The sequence below is a fragment of the Palaemon carinicauda genome, chromosome 1, assembly GCF_036898095.1.
Source record: "Palaemon carinicauda isolate YSFRI2023 chromosome 1, ASM3689809v2, whole genome shotgun sequence".
NCBI lineage: Eukaryota > Metazoa > Arthropoda > Malacostraca > Decapoda > Palaemonidae > Palaemon > Palaemon carinicauda.
The window spans coordinates 212027518-212044818 of record NC_090725.1 but is presented as its reverse complement, the minus strand read 5'-3'; the positions used below and the strand labels follow the sequence as shown (position 1 = coordinate 212044818).

Genomic DNA, 17301 nt, shown 5'->3' with positions numbered 1-17301 from the left:
CCTCCTTTGGTATTTTTGACCCCAAGTAGTGAAACTCATTGTTATGTCTCAGCACTGCACCATCTTCACCTAAATATTTATTTCATTTCCTTTTCTACTTTTATTAATTAATTCTGTCTTTACAATGTTTACCTTCAATCCATTCCTTTCTAGGATTCCATTCAATGCTAAAATCCTATCTTGCAGTTCTTCCTTTCTGCTATACTGACTAAATCATCTAGAAACATTAGTTCTAACAATTCTTTGTTGTTCCTTAATTCTGTTGTCAAAGTGTCTATAATGATGAGGAACTTTAATAGACTCAGAGCTGATTTTTTATGTGGGTCAACCTTCACAGGGAAAGCCTCAGTCTCCCAATATTTTGTTTGTACAGTGGGTTTTTCCTCCTCATAAATCATTCTCAGTAACCTTACTAACTTCTCTGGTACTCCCCAATTTCTAAAACCCCAATGTCTAACTTTTTTTATACCGTTATACGTCTTTTCAAGATCCACAAAGCACATGCAAAACTTTCCTGTTTCCTTCTGTGTACTTCTCTTAGACTTATCTTACTATTACAATAACATCTAATGTGCTCTCTCCTTTCATAAATCTAAACTGCTGCTCTTGTATATCTATTAAATCTCCCAACTTATACTATTATTTCTGGTATCTTGAATACATACCCCAAAAACTTTATTCCTATGTAGTTCCCACAATTTATCACGTCTCCATTTTGTTTAGAGAATATAATCATCCAACTATCTCCCCTGCCCCCTGGCCTCTCCTCTGCGTCTCAGATCTTTTCCAATAATTTGTACACTCACTTTTTGCCTATATTTCTCAATGTTTTAATAATTCTACTGTTACATATAGACTTTTGCCTCTCTTAACATTAATTATTAAATCCTCATACTGTGCCTGACACGAGACAAGAAGAAAATGAGAATCATGATTCCCCAGAAATAAGTCCTGTGAACAATCTACACAGTAGGTAATAACAAATCCTAAAGAAGACTTCTTTAAACACACTAAAAGGCTTAAATTTGAACAATCTGGAGTCAGACGCTGTTGATAAGCTTTAGTTCACATAGACTGAAAGACAAAGACAACATACTGTTTATGCCGTTAACCACTAGATGGTATCTAGTGAAAGGAAAGAAAGTGAGATTTTTTTTAGTTTCATGAGTAAAGGTTGATGAAACTGAGCTTTCATAGATAGAATATATGGATGTCAGGGGAGATCTGTAGCAATTATTAAGAATTTAATACTCTTGGGTATGATTTTAGACATTCAAACTGAAAAAAATTAGTTTAAGAAACTTTTTTTTTTTTAGTCCATAAGTTATTTGGCACTCACTGTATTGTAAGTTCTTGAATTATCCATTGGCAATGGACAAATCAGACACCTTTATTTAGACAGTACCACTATTATAGTTAATATGAGGATACAGAGAGCCAGTTTCCTACACTGATGATTTATTGACGAGAGAGTCGGACAACATAGAAACGTGCGGACGCATAAGTAGCACGGAAAGATGCCTAAGGCGGATTAGCCAGGCTTAGGTTTAAATTTGTTTTTCTTTTGGTAAAAAATCATGGAATGATAATCTTAATATAAAATGTACATATTTGATTATTACATCAGAAGAAAGAGCGGAGAATTCCACCTTTACTGATACAGAACAAAATGTCTCAAATTTAAATACAAATGTGTGAAATACATACAAAGGGTTTATAGACATAGAAACGCATTTGTCGGAAGGTGTCCGTACAAGTACTCACCCCCCCCCCCCCCAGAGTTATATAGATAAAAGTATTTTTCCTTTAGTGGGAAGAAATATGTTAACTACCTTTGTTCCTGAATCTTCTTGGAAGGTTCAGGGTTCTTCTGGACCAGGACTGTCACGGTGGGGAATTTTGTTTATTCCTTGATTGTGTTTTTTTTTACAGGATTCCTCCCTGTGGTCTTGGGTTTGGGTTCTCGACTGGCTGAGTTGTGGCGGTGTTATGCGTCATTTTCTTTTGTTGAGGAGGTATCCTTGGTCGACGGCCTGTTTTGTCCGTGAATTGTTTGTCATTAATGATGAATGCTGGTTTTAACCTGTTAATCAAGACCCTGTCTTCTCTTCCGTGGATGAGTAGAAGGTATGCCTTGGGGTTTCTGTCGATGACTTGGTAGGGTCCTTTGTATGGGCGTCTTAGTGGGGGTCGGTGGGCATCGTCACGGATGAAAACGAAGTCGCACGTCCGTAGATCTTGCGGCATGAACGTTTTTGTTGTGTCGTGGGAAGTTCAGTGACACAGGGAGAATTTGCTTACGGCGTTTCTGATTTTTTCCAGGGTCTGGTTGTTTTCGTTGGATGACGCCGGGTAGAATTCGCCTGGCATGGCTATGGTTTCTCCGTAAACTTTTTCTACTGATGATGGTTCTCCGTTGGATCTGGGGGCGGTGCATAGTCCTAGGAGGACCCAGGGTAACTGGGCCTTCCAATTGTCATCGGAACAACGGGCCACCAGGGAAGCTTTGAGGGACCAATGGGTCCGTTCGACCATTCCGTTGGCAGCGGGGTTGTAGGAGGTTGTGCTGTGGGTGGTGATCCCAAGTGATTTTGTAAGGGCGCCCCAGACATCTGACAGGAAGGCCGGCCCCCTGTCGGTTGTAATGTCGTCTTGAACGCCGAACCTGCTGATCCAACTTGAAAGGAGGGTGTTGACACAGGAGGGTGTTGATGAATCTTGCTTGGGGGTTTTTTCGATCCACCGGGTGGACCTGTCGATGACTGTCAACAGGAAGCGGTCCCTCCGGAAGGGGGAAGGGGCCCAACGATATTGATGTGCACATGGCCGAAACCGTCAAGGGTTGCTTGAAGTTCCTGATTTCTGATGTTGTGTGTCAGGAAATTTTGCTTGTTTGGCAGTTGATGCAATTGCGGGCCCACCAGGTGATGTCTTTCCTCATCCCGTACCAGATGAACTTGCTGGATATGATTCTTGCCGTCGTTCTGCCCGAGGGAGTGTACTATGTCAAAGACGGTTTTTCTTAGAGAGGAGGGTACCAGGGGCCTGGGACGGCCAGTACTAACGTCCCAGAGGAGGGTCGTGTTAGATAACCCTAATGGAACGTCTTCCCATTTTAAAGCCGTGATGGCGGTCCGGTAGGCTGGAGTTTCTGGGTCCAGTAATTGCTCATGTGCCATGTCCTCATAGTCAATGCCAAGGTGGACAGCATTTATTTCTATCCTGGAGAGGGCGTCGGCCGCCGGATTTTTTTTCCCTGGTACGTATTGGAGTGTGCATCCAAATTCTGCGATGGCAGCGATGTGTCTGTGTTGACGTGCTGACCAAGCGACACCTGTCTTTGTGAAGGCGTGGACAAGTGGTTGGTGGTCAGTTTGAATGGTGAAATGGGTACCTTCTAAAAGGTACTTGAAGTGTTTTACCGCTGTGTAGACTGCAAGGAGCTCTCGGTTGAAAGTACTGTATTTTTGCTCAGCGCCGTTGAGTATTTTGCTGAAGAAGGCGATAGGCTGCGGGGCACCGTTGACCCCTTGTTCTAAGGCGGCTCCGTAGGCTGTGTTGCTGGTGTCGGTGGTCAGCTGCAGGGGTGCTCCTGGGGTGACGAAGGCCAACGTTGTAGCTTTGGCGAGGGCTGCCTTCGTCTTTTGAAATGCTGACTGCTGTTCTGCGTTCCAGGACAACGATTTCGGTTTACCCCTCAGGACATCTGACAGTGGCGCTGAGATACCTGTAATGTTAGGGATAAAACGCCTGTGGTAATTAACCATTCTGAGGAATTCTTGTAGTTCTTTGATGGTTTTTGGTGGTGGGAATTCTTCTATCGCCTTGGTTTTTTATGTTAGGGGACATACGCCTTCATTTGGAGATTTTGTGGCCCTGGAAGTCGATGGAATCGGCGCCGAAAGTACACTTGTCAAACCGTACGATTAGCCCGTTGTCCTGGAGTTGATGGAGAACAGTTTGAATGTGATGAAGATGTTCGTCTTGCGATTTTGAAAATATCAGGATGTCGTCTACGTAGCAGCAGCAAAAAGGCAACGTCACTCCGGTGTTCCTGGATCCGAAAGTGGAGTATGCAAAGACGTAGTTGCCGAAGGGGGTGATGATGGCCGTCTTTGAAATGTCGTCTGGGTTGACAGGGACCTGAAAATAGGATTTTAAAAGATCCATTTTAGAGAAGATTTTTGCCCCATTCAGGGCCCCGGTGAGGTCCTGAATGTTGGGCAAAGGATAATGGTCAGGTGTGGTGACGAGGTTAAGGCATCTGTAATGTTAAGGCATCTGTAATCTCCGCACGGATGCCATGTCTTGTCTGATTTCCTGACCATGTGGAGAGGGGAGGCCCATGGGCTGGAGGCCTTCCTGTTTACGCCCATTCTTTCCATCTTCTGGAAGGCCTGTTTTGCGTCATGGAGTTTGTTAGCTGGTAGGCGGCGGAACTTTGCATGCGTTGGTGGGACCCTCGTTGTTATGTGGTGGTAGATGCCGTGCCTAGCGGGTTTTCCTGTTGTCGGTCGTAACTCTGGCTTGAATACGTCCGGGAATTCATAGCGGAGGATGTTGTGTCTGTGGGTAGAAACAGAGTGAGCGGCGGGCATTGACGGGCCCAGGGTTAAGGCTGTGAATTGGAATGAATCAATGTCTATTAATCTTTTCTGGGCGATGTCGACCAGAAGTCCGTGATGGCCTAAGAAATCTGCTCCCAGGATAGGGTTAGTAACATCGGCGATGATAAAATTACAAGTGAATTACAAGAGTTTTGTCTGTTTCGTCCCGTAACTCTTTATACGTGTGCTGTTGGCTGCTGTAAGGCTTGTTGAAGAGTGAATTGGTTGGTTCTTTTCGGCTTTTGTAGGTGGCAATATGGAGTGGGTGGGCCCCGTGTCTACCAGAAATCTTTTGTTTGATAGGCCGTCTTTGATGTAGAAAGCCGTGTGCGTGGGGACGAAGGTTGCGGCCACTGCCGTTTTTTTTAAATAAGGAGGGCGGCACGCAACGTCTTGCATCTTTACCGAACCTTTTATGGTAGAAACACCATTTTAGTTCGTGGTTGCTTTAGTTTGGCCTTCTGATGGCGGTGCAGGTTTGGTCTGATGTGGATTCTTCCGCTGATACTTCGCTGATGGTGTTGGTTGCGGAGAGCTTTGAGGCTCTAGCCGCATCGAAGAGATGCTGCGCTCTCCTGATGAGGTCGTCTGTTTCCAGCTGGTAGGGTTACGGGAGTTGGATCCTGACTTCTGGTGGAAGGCGACGTAGGAAGATTTCTCTGTATAGGTCGATCTTCCTTGTTTCCGTCTACTTCTCGGCCGGGGAGGAAAATCAAATTCTGCAATTCTTCCCATGCTTCTGTCGGAGATTGGTCCCTGATGGGTTGCTGCATTAGATCGAAAATTCTGTGGGCACGTTCAGGTACAGGCGGAGAGTAGAGCTCTATAAGATTTGCCCGAACTTCTGTTTATGATGGACGACCTGCCCGGGACTCGATCCATTGTGCCAACCTGTCAAAAACGTCTTCTGGTAGCGCTGACAGTATGAGGTTGGCAAGGTCAGTCTCCCTGGTGAGTCCCGCGATGCAAAATTGAACGTCTCCCCGGGTCAGCCATGCCGAGACGTTTTTGTGTGAGGATGGCGGGAACTTGATGTTCACCCGGTTGGTGTGTTGTTCAGCGGGCAAGGTCGATGGTGCGTTGGATACGGTGGCCTTGTCGGCCTCAAAATCGGTAGGCATCGGGAATTTTTTCGCCAAAACGCTCGTTAGAGCACCGTATTTAGTCTGTTCATGGTGGTCTCATTGTACCTCACGATCCAAAACACAAAAGCGAGCCCCGTTTTAAGTACGCTAATGGAAAGGAGTGTCCAAGGGCATTTCTGCTCCAGGATCACCAGTTGTGAGGGTACAGAGAGACAGTTTCCTACTCTGATGATTTATTGACGAGAGAGTCGGACTACATAGAGACGTGCAGACTTATAAGTAGCACGGGAAAATGCCTGAGGCGGATTAGCCAGGCATAGGTTTAAATTTTTTTCTTTTGGTACAAAAATCATGGAATAATAATCTTAATACAAAATGTACATATTTGATTATTACATCAGAAGAAAGAGCAGAGAATTCTGCATTTACTGATACAGAGCAAAATATCTCGAATTTAAATACAAATGCGTGAAATACATACAAAGGGTTTATAGACATAGAAACACACTTGTCGGAAGTTGTCCGCACACTAACGTCAACAGTCAGAGTAAAACATAGTTATTTGGTAAAAGTAATTAATTATCCAAGATGAATAGATACTCAGTGGTATAGTTTTAGGTATTTAGTTGGCAAAGATGACATTTGAGGTCTCTTTATCTAGCCCATTCCCATTTGAAAAATAAAAAAATAATAGTGTGTGATCCTCGAAATATAAGTGACATGTTTTACCCATTATTTCCCAAAATACCTTATGACTACAGTAGCCTACTTTAAAAAGAAGTATTGAAATGATATAAGATATAAGATAATAAACATAGATGTATCCTATGCATTACAGTTGGAAGGAAGACTGCAACACTTGCCACTGTAGTAATGGCCTACCTATGTGCACCAAGATGTCGTGTTCAGTTCCACAGCATTGTCTTCTTCCTGCTATTAAAAATGATGGGCCTCTCTGTGAAGGTTTTTTTCACATGTGGACATTTGACAGGTAAAAATAAATATCCATGATTGATTCGTTGTAACAGAATTTGATAAGTTTATTAATATCTTTCAAGTACACAATGAATTTCAAAATATTGTAATGTACTACATTTTTGTCTGACATTCATTATTTCAAAACATAATCTGTTTTACAGTGCAACACATCAGTGTAAGAGTATTGTTTATGGGGGATGTGGAGGTACAGATAACCTCTTTGAATCAGAATCTGATTGCGTCACATCCTGTGTCATGCCAGGAAATAGAGGAATAGGGTCAGGTCAGCAAATTGAAGAAGGTAAGTCTGGAATTAATTTTAAAATCTTTATTTTGGGTAAATTGAGTAATATTTTACCTTTGAAATTTTTCAGCTCTCATTGTACACAATTTATACTTATTTTCATCATCAAATATTCCAGAATTCTGGACTATTATTTCTGTACATTAGTATAGTTAAAGTTGGATAATGGATTAGTTAAGCTTTAACACCTGATAATGTCTTTCATTAAAGTTTTGTTATTTCGATGCATATTTTCATGTTTTCTTTAATAGATAAATTTAGTAAAATTTGTTGGTAAATAACGATGAAGGGTTTGCTGAAATATAAATCTTCCCTTTGTTTTGTAATTCTGATATTTTGCAATTTTTTTTTTATAAAGTGTGTCTAGTTTATTACATGCAGATTTTTTGTGGTGCATGCACCTCAAATTGAGTATTTTCTTAATAAAAATGCACTTCAATTGGGACAATGTCAAGTTATGTCTTATGGTATAATATTGTTGTGGTTGTACCCTCCAAACTAGGCATCCATATTATATTGATAATGTAAGTACAAAATATTTTTAATGAAGGAGTAATGAAATACTGTACTCTAACAATTACCAAGCCCTCAAGATTAAAGTAAATAGTTATGTACCCATTTTTTGCAATAATAGTTTACTGCCATTTTTTACAAGGAATGGCGTCAGTTTTATTACACATATCCAGAATTAAAAAGAATACTCCAAGAAATTTCTACTGATAATATCCAGTTTATGATATTTCAAGGTAACTATAGAGTATTCAGGTAGGCTGCTATTAATTCAAAGAATGTAATAGGAGCTAGCATATAGATTGGACAAAAATACACCCTTCTCCTACTACAGCAGCCATTTTGATCTCACTCTTGTCAAAGTCACTGTCTCGGCTAGTGTAGGATTTTCTGTGTTTGTGTTTTATGCCTGTTTTTGGTCAAATCTTGCTTCCTGTTTTCGTAACAGTATTACAGACATGACCCCTAAATTTGTTCAAGTCGGATTTTGTGAGACAAAAAATTAATATATTTTTATCATTTAAATAAAATCATTGTTTGAAGTGCATTCATGAATTCAAAGTAATAGTAGATGGTTTTGTAGAAGAGAATTCCTTTGCAGAGTCTATCATTGGTGTTATTTGTCCTATTTTGGCCACCTTACAATTTGAAGTTGATTCCAGTAAGGCTCAAAATAATCTTACGGAAATCCAGAAATATTTGAATTGTTTGGATTAAGCTGTTGATTACCTTTTGGAATTAGCACAGACATAAGGTAACTTTAAACTTAAAGGAGGTGAAAATAATTATTGAATTTTGGGCAAAACTTTTTAGAATGTACAGAAACATCGTTCAATATTCACCACTCTTGATTGAGCCTTATTCAATAAAGAAGTTCATCTGAAATTTCAGTTCATATGAATTCAGAGTCAAAGTTAGTTAATTTTGCATGTGATATTGCTTTACAGTTTCGAACATCTATTCTGTATACATCACCTGGTTATTATTATCAGACTTCCCTTTGCTCTCTGGGAAACTTAAGGGTGAAGCAGTCAGTCACGTCTCTCCCAAGTGTTGAATCTGCATCACCCAGGGTTTTGGGTGTTGGTAGCATTAAAAGAGGGCAATCAATTGCCCTCTGTCCATCTTACCAAAGGCATTTACTTCTAACATCACCAAGCCATAAAAGATAAATATGGAACTAGAAAGATAACATTTTCCAAGCAAATACGACATATTTCACTCCATCTCCCTCCCCATGTACATATGGATTGGCCCAGATTAATATTTTCCAGAAATAGATCCTCGATATATTTACAAAAAAAACAATTCTGAAGTGGTGTATGCAAAATCAAATGTGAATAACGTCCTGTGAGCATATCTTGTAGGCATTTCTAAACTAAATTTCAAATCATATGGTTTACCAGGGCATTGGAGCAATAAAATGCAATTTTTTTGTCAAAAAAAAAATAGCCTGAAATCTTTAAAATTAATAATTTTTAAGTGATGTATACAAAAAAAGTGACTTACATCCTTTGGACATGTATGCAAGGTACCCTCTTACGAAAGTTCAAGTCATTTGGTGTAAATATCAGGGGACATGAGCCAAAAATGTATATTTTGGCCTGAAAATTAAAAAAAAATTGCAAAATTAACCATTTTGAAGAAATATATGGGAAAAATTTGATGATTTCCTATTGATATTCATCTAAGGCACCTTCGTACTAAATTCTAGGTCATTCGATAGTTATAATACCATGGCCCAGGAGACCCAGATATACATTTTGTAAAAAAACACAAAAAAAAAAATCCTTAAAATTATTTTAAAGGTATGTAGCATAAATTTTTTTAAATGCCCCTGGGTATTTGCCCTCTAGACCTTTGTGCCAAATTTCAGGTTATTTAGCCCAGAAGTGACTGAAATGAATCGATTTGAAAATTTGACAGCAGGAAGAGAAGAAACATCAGGAAGTGAAATATAAAAACAAAATACATTGTTTTTTTTTCAATAAAAAGAGTAATTGAATAAGTTTTAATTAATTTTCCAGGATTTTACAATTGCCTGTTTCTAGTTTAGAAATCTTTAAGAGGCGGGCGCCCAGTTATAAATGTATCTTAACAAGTTCTTCATTCTCATGAAATTCCTTTGAATATCCTTTTCACTTTTTTAGAAAATCATTGGCAAGGAGATTAAATGTTCTCAATTGATGTTCATTTTTATATCCTGTGTCATTGTAACAAAAAGTATTTTAGGTTTACACTCCAGGACATGTCTGTGTTGCATGTTAAGCAAAGAGCCACAAGTATTCAGTAGAGTAAGGGCTTCGCTACTGAAGTGTTTGAATGTTCTAAGGATCAGAGTTCATTTTTATTTAGAATTTTGGCTGATTCCAGAGGGTGTCCTTTTGAGACCAGAGATTGTATCTAAACCTGTTATCAAATCTGGGAATCATTGTCAATTTCAAGAAGTCAAAACTTCAACAGGCTTAGCTGATTCTCCATTTGCATGAGTAGATAACCTTGGTCCCGTTTAAGGCTTTCTATTGGAGGATAGAAAAGTGTCTCTAAAGCTTTTTTATATTACTCATGGTATTCAAGACATCAGAAATCTTTCAGCCCAGAATGGGATAAGTCTTTTGGGAACTTAGGTCTTCCTGAAGAAGTTCATTCCTCATGCTAGTTCAAGGTATGACAGTTTCAGTTACATTTCCACCAGCTTTGGGAAAGGAGTCTTAGAACACAAGACAATTATATCATCTATCAGAATCAGACAACTTCTTGATAAGTGGAATTTCCATCGTTATCATTATTACTAGCCAAGCTATGATCGTAATTGGAGATGCAGGAGGCTACAACCCCAGGGGTTTGAAAAGGGAAGCAGTCTAGGACAGGAAGGAAATAGAGAAACAAGGAATAAATTATACATGAAAAGTAATAGAAATATATGGAATATTTTACAATTAGTGATAACATTTAAATAGATCAGTCATATGCAAACTATGAAACAAGTCTTATTTGACCTTGTTAAGGAGAAAAGCATTTACAATAAGTTTGAACTTCCAAAGTTCCATAGATTCAACTGTTAATTTTGAGAGATTACTCTACAATCTGGTCACAGCTGAAATATAACTTCTAGAATACTGTATAGTATTGATCCTTATGGCGGAGAGGGCAAGAGGTGAGGTCATGGATGTTGTACTCCACTTCCAAGGAAGCTTATTACTGCTGTTGTTAAAAACTGTTTATGAAGGAAATAACACAAAATTTAATTCTGAAGATGGATTCAACATGTGGAAACAGAATCCTAGAATATCCAAGACTGGGTCCAGTGCAGCTCATTTTGGGAATTTCACACAAGGAGGAATTGGAAATTACGATTGCAAAAAGTTGTTGAAAGCCAAGTGTAAAAGTGAAAGGAAACTATTTCAAGATTGCTTGATTTTATCAGATTCTTTGCTAAACCGAATTTTGCTTTGTGGGACTTCTGAGAAGGAATTAATTGTGAGTGAAATGTGACTGATGTTGAGCCTGAAGCAACAGGAAACATGACATTCTTTAAAGTTAGGTTATTTGTTGATGAAATATGATCTAATACTACTTGAACTTCTAAGAATCCACCTGGGAAACAAGTTTTGGTAGAAAAATTAAGGCCATTGTGCTAATAAAAGAAGCCAGTTACTTCTCCATGATAATCAACAGTGCTCTTAATATTTCACATCAAACAAAGCAAGCTTTGTACTTTTATGATCAATGGAGGTAAAGTGAAGGTTGTGGAATCTTTTGTGAATTTTATTGAAATAAGAAAACAATGATTTTGGAAGCAAATAGAAAAAGCTGTAATTGATATTCAAAATGTTTGGTCAGTCTACATAATGTTGTTCAAAAGTTTCAAAAGTGTATCAAGAAAATTATTAAAAAAAGAAATAGAATTTGTCATTTGTAGAAATCGCTCATTGAATTTGGCGGGTTCATACGGCTTCTATTATTATGAATTCTATTACCTTTCTAGGTTGTGTAGAACATTTGTTTGTTTGTTTTTTCTCACTCCATTACCGGGATGTTCTAGCTTCCTTGCTTTAAGTATTGTTAAAAAACATTTCTAAAACTTCAGCAACCTAGGAAAGTGAACTGATGAACAAGAAATTACAGTTACCGGGGCAGATGCTGGTATTCTACTGTTGCAATGATATCCCTTTTTGTGCTTCTAGGTCCATGAGGACCTATTCTTTTAAAAATTACAACCCCACACACACACACACACACACACACACACACACACACACACACACACACACACACACACACACACACTTCTTCAAACAGAAATTACCAGCGCACATACTTATCACCAAACAAAAGAGTTGAATATTCAACAATGTGTTATAAAACTCAAGCATTCGAAACGTTTCTTGCTGAAAACTGGAACAAGCTAATTTGCAATGATCTGAGGCTAGTCATGGAGCATCAGCTTCAATCCCAACAGAAGAAACAAGTATTTGGTGAACGATTACAAGATTCTGAATTACCATACATGCTAAACCGGGATCCAAAGAATATCTATGAGATTTCAAAAGCTTCATGAACTTACTATGAAATATGTCTTCTTACCCTGTTGAATCTTTTTGATGATGAAATAAGTGTCAAATAGATGACACACCTAGTAACATTAATAAAGGAGAGTTCCTCGTTGAAAGGAAAAGACTATAAAGATTATTATTTCCATTTCTGGTACTAAAGACAGAATGCAGACGTGGAAAGAAGGGTCACTAGATCTTTTGCTGTTTATTCAAAAGAATAACCTTGAGAACTCTATTCCAATTATTGTAATAATAATGCAGATTTTTCTCACAATTGTTGAATCAACCAAGAGAGCAGGCAGGCGTTAGAAGCAGGTATACAACAACAGACCATATCCATATAATTAGCCAGCGAATGGAAAAATCAGCAGAGTATGACAAACCAATATATGTAGCATTTGTAGACTATGAGAAAGCTTTTGATTCTGTCAAAACTTCAGTAGTAATAAAAGTCCTTCAAAGCCAATAAATAGCTGAATCTTATGTTGGAACATTTGAAGGTATCTATATGGGAAGTACAGTACAGCAATCCTAAAACTACCTAAAGATAATGAGAAAATTCTGATTGGGAAAGGAGTTATACAGGGAGACCGTATCTCTCCTAAATTATTCACAGCATACCTAGAAGTAGTTTTTAAGAGTTTAGATTGGGAAAATAAAAGAATTAACATTACTTGGGAATACCGTAACACCTAAAGATTTGCAGATGACATAGTTCTGTTTAGTGAATATGTAGAGGAATTGCATAAGATAATAGAATAATTGAATAGAGAGCGGAGAAATGTAGGACTGAAAATGAATACGAGTAAAAGTAAGATAATGTTGAATGAAAATACAGAGAGACAACAAATAAGGGTTCTGGACGTACTAGAGATTGTTACTGAATATATGTAGGCCTGCTTAGGACAAAGAGTAATTGTTTCTCCAAGACATGAGTCTGTAAATAAAAGATGGATCGGGATGAGATATAGAGCTCTTTTAGTAAACAAAAAGATTATAAAAAGTAAAATTCCACTTTCTCTAAAAAGAAATGTATTTAATAAGGTTGTCCTATCAGTATTAACTTATACATTAGAAACTTGGAACCTATTAAAGCCTTAGATCATTAGCTAGTGACAACTTGAAATGCAATGGAAAGAATAATGGTGGGAATAACACTAGGAGATAGAAAAAGAACAACATGGATACGAGAACAAACTAACAACAAATAAGAAAAAGAAATGGACATGCTCCCTAGATATTGCAAAAAAATCAGGTTAATTGGATTGATGAACTAAGAAAATTTGCTGGTATAGACTGGTACAAAAGGATTATAAAAAGATGTGACTGGAAGAACATGGGTGGGGTCTTTGTCCTACAGTGGACTAGTTATGGTTGATGATGATGATAATTGAATATGTGAAAGTAATACTATGCTGGCACACAAACTAGTTAATACTGTAGATATAGGTAAAGCTTTAAGGGTGAGTCACCATGCAATATGTATTTTTGTGGGCCAAGGGTGGTAAACTGAAGGGCTGCTGCGGGTGGCACTTACACTAGGTGTGTCACTGGGTTACCTTATCATTGGGTATACCCTAACTGTGGTTCAGTCATATCACTTTGATTTAGGAAATGGGATTGAAATTCTCTTATCCTGTACTTGAACCAACTCGCCTTCGCCAGTTGTATGGTGTCATAACAGAATTTCAACCAGGAACATTTAATAATTTCAACCATAGGCTAATAGTGCAAAATAACTTAGGGACGTGACTCTGCCCCATTACAGTAATATTATTTTGGGGTCATTTCAAACTTAATCTACTTTTTTTTCTCAACCAATTTTCATCACTTTAAAAGCATTAAAGATCATTTTCATTGCAAAGATTTTATAGAACAGATTTTTCTTATCAATCATCTTTTTTTATGTGTATTTTTTCCAAACATATTGGCAATAATAGTAAAGATTACCAGCTTTCATAAGTGATACCTCTACATACGTTTGTCCCATCATACGAATTTTCCAACATACGAAGTAAAATTCGACCAAATTTCTGTCTCAGCATACGAAGTGTTGCTCCAACATACGACGTAAACAATACGCTTACCCGTGGAATTTTTTCGAAAGCGTGCAGCGTAGTTTGTTGTTAACGCCGCTAGACGGCAGCACATCGGAGGGACGCCAATCGAGTGTCACCTTGATCAGTCCTCTCATCGTGTGCGCATCATGTGGTTGTCCTCTATTCGCTCAGTTTTAACAGTTTTTTATCTTGCCTTTTCACGTGTTGTTTTCTGTGTTCCGTAATCATGGGTCCTAAAAAGCTTAGTTTCGGTTCAGGAAGTAGTAGCAGTGGTGAGAAAAAGAGGAAGTCTATGCTTTCATTAGAATTAAAGCAGGAAATCATAGAAAAGCATGAGCGAGGTGTACGTGTTAGCGATCTCGCTAAATAATATGGCCGGAATATGTCGACGATCTTGACGATCATAAAACAGAAGTCAGCCATTAAATCAGTGAAACCTTCGAAGGGGATCACGATTATTTCTAAACGTCGTAGCCTTACCCTTGAAGAGATGGAACGACTTTTGTTAATATGGATCAAAGACAAGGAGATTGTTGGCGATACGATCACGGAAACGATCGTTTGTGAGAAGGCCAGCGCTATCTACAGTGACTTGAAGGCAGCGTGCTCTCTGGGTGACGCGGGGGAGAGTTCAGCCGATCCTACGACAGAGGAATTCAAGGCGTCTCGAGGTTGGTTCGAGAAATTTAGGAAACGGACCGGGATTCATTCAGTTGTTCGTCATGGAGAAGCTTCGAGTTCGGACACTAAGGCTGCTAAAGACTTTGTTAAAAAGTTCGAAAGCATCGTGGCGGAGGAAGGTTACGTAGAGCAGCAGGTTTTCAACTGTGATGAAACCGGTCTGTTTTGGAAAAAGATGCCTAGTCGAACGCACATTACCGCCCAAGAGAGGAAAATGCCTGGACATAAGCCAATGAAGGATCGGTTGACTCTTACGCTTTGTGCCAACGCCAGCGGGGAACTGCAAAATTAAGCCTCTGTTAGTTTACCATTCCGAAAACCCTAGGGCATTTAAAGCACATAGAATTAATAAAGACCTGCTACATGTTCTATGGCGTTCTAATTCTAAGGCTTGGGTTACTAGGCATATCTTTGTGGAATGGGTAAACGTAGTTTTCGGCCCTGCTGTCAAGAAGTATCTTCAGAAAAGGAATTTGCCTTTGAAGTGCTTGCTTTGTTTGGACAATTCACCCGCTCACCCCCCCGGACTCGAGGATGATATCATCGACGAATACAAATTCATCAAGGTGTTGTTTCTTCCACCGAATACCACCCCTATCCTCCAGCCCATGGACCAGCAAGTCATCTCGAATTTTAAGAAGCTCTACACAAAGCACTTATTTAAGCAGTGCTTTAATGTCACGCAAAGCACCAACTTAAATTTGCGTGAATTTTGGAGGAGCCACTTCAATATCCTGCACTGCTAAAAGATCATTGATCAGGCTTGGGAGGGAATAACTTGTGGGACCCTGAATTCCACTTGGAAGAAGCTTTGGCCTGATGCTGTTGCTCCCATAGATTTCGAAGGTTTTGGCCCCGAGAATGAACCTGTGTTTGCCGCCGAGGAAGACGTCGAAGAGATTGTATCCCTTGGCAAGTCCATGGGTCTGGAGGTAGATGAAGATGACATCACCGAACTCGTCGATGAGCATCATGAAGAGCTCACCACCGAGGAACTCAAGGAGTTGCAAGCCATGCAGCATGATGAGTTCCAAGCGCAGTTGAGTGAGTCGGAGGAGATCGAGGAGGTAGGCGAAATCTTAGGTACGGCGGAAATAAAACAGATGTTGGCATATCATCAACACGTTGTTGATTTCATCGACAAGTATAACCCACAGAAACTTCAGGTTTGCCGTGTTGTTGCGCAGTTCGATGAAGTTTGCTTAACGCATTTTAGAAAATTCCTCAAAAGCCGTACAAAGCAACTTTCACTCGATAGTTTCTTTAAAAAATCTTTAAAACGGTCTAGTGATCATGATGAAAAGAAAGAAAGTGAAGCAAAGAAAAGGAAGACCGAATCGAGTGAAAGTGAGGAAAATTAAAAATAAGAAAAGAAAAAATGTAAAAAAAAATATAAAATTATAAAAATGAAAAAAAAAATAAGCTAAGTTAAGTTAAAGTTCACGTCGTAGTGTAAGTTAGTGTAAGTTATCGTACACGTTATCGTACAAAGTCACCGTCCCTACCTCCTCGCTGATCTTCCGTCTCCTCCTGCGTAGAAGTCCCTACACCTGCGCTGGCCTGTCGCTAAGGTAAAGTGTTACATTACAACCCGTTTTGTATTTATTATTTCATTACAGTATTATGTTTTTTTTTTGGTTTGTAAGTATGTATTTATTATACAGGCATTGTATTAATGTCACGTGTAATTATGTGTAGCCATTTATTAAGGATTTATTATGGGTTTTTAGGCTGAGGAACGAATTAAATCAATTACCATGTATTCTTATGGGAATATTTGCTCCAACATACAATCGTTTTAACATACGAAGTAGTTTCTGGAACGAATTAAGATCGTATGTAGAGGTATCACTGTACAGCATAAGTTTTTATAATTTTACAAAACCCTTCTTCAGATATTTAGAACAAAATTTTCTATCATTTCATATATGAATGGTAAATATTGGTTGATAAACAAAAAAGTAGTTTTAAATTTTGCTTTGAAAATTTCATGTTTTGAGGAATCGACCATCAAAATTGTTTTTAGATTATCTTATTAACTTGATTAGGATTTAGTTGCGCTTTTACCGGTAATTATACATCAGTACAGGGAATCATAATGACAAAATCATTATATTTCAGGGTTATTTACCAACCAGTGGTGAGTCCCTTCCGTCAAATCTAGAAATATATAAGTTACATATACCAAATGCCTGCATGTGAGATGTTACTAGCACAATATATTTTCATTAACGTTATTTCTGGACAAATTTTGCTCTTTAATCAGACTTGGTTATTGTCTCTGACACTATATGCATCTTTGAGCCTAACCATAACGTAAAAATTGTAAATATATGAATGAGCAAACAAAAAAAATATGGTGAATATAACCTATAAAAATGTGTAACAAAAGTTTACCTTATGGCGTATCAAGAAACAGAAAACTAAGAGCCTCGTATGAGGTGTTATAGAGAATGAATTTGGGGAAGCTAATATGAATACCCTTTCCTCAAACTCTTGAAGAAAAAGAAAATACATCTT

At 38.6% G+C, this 17301-nt stretch overlaps 1 protein-coding gene across 7 annotated transcripts in view; it reads left to right on the top strand.

Annotated features, from left to right (window-relative positions):
• The window catches only part of LOC137653849 (kielin/chordin-like protein), a 352325-nt gene that overhangs the window by 157109 nt on the left and 177915 nt on the right, over positions 1–17301 (top strand). For all 7 annotated transcript variants that reach the window (XM_068387520.1, XM_068387509.1, XM_068387513.1 and 4 more), the window contains 2 exons: positions 6531–6683; positions 6832–6971. In XM_068387520.1, the coding sequence (XP_068243621.1) occupies positions 6531–6683; positions 6832–6971 (293 nt within the window). The remainder of the gene's footprint in view (positions 1–6530; positions 6684–6831; positions 6972–17301) is intronic.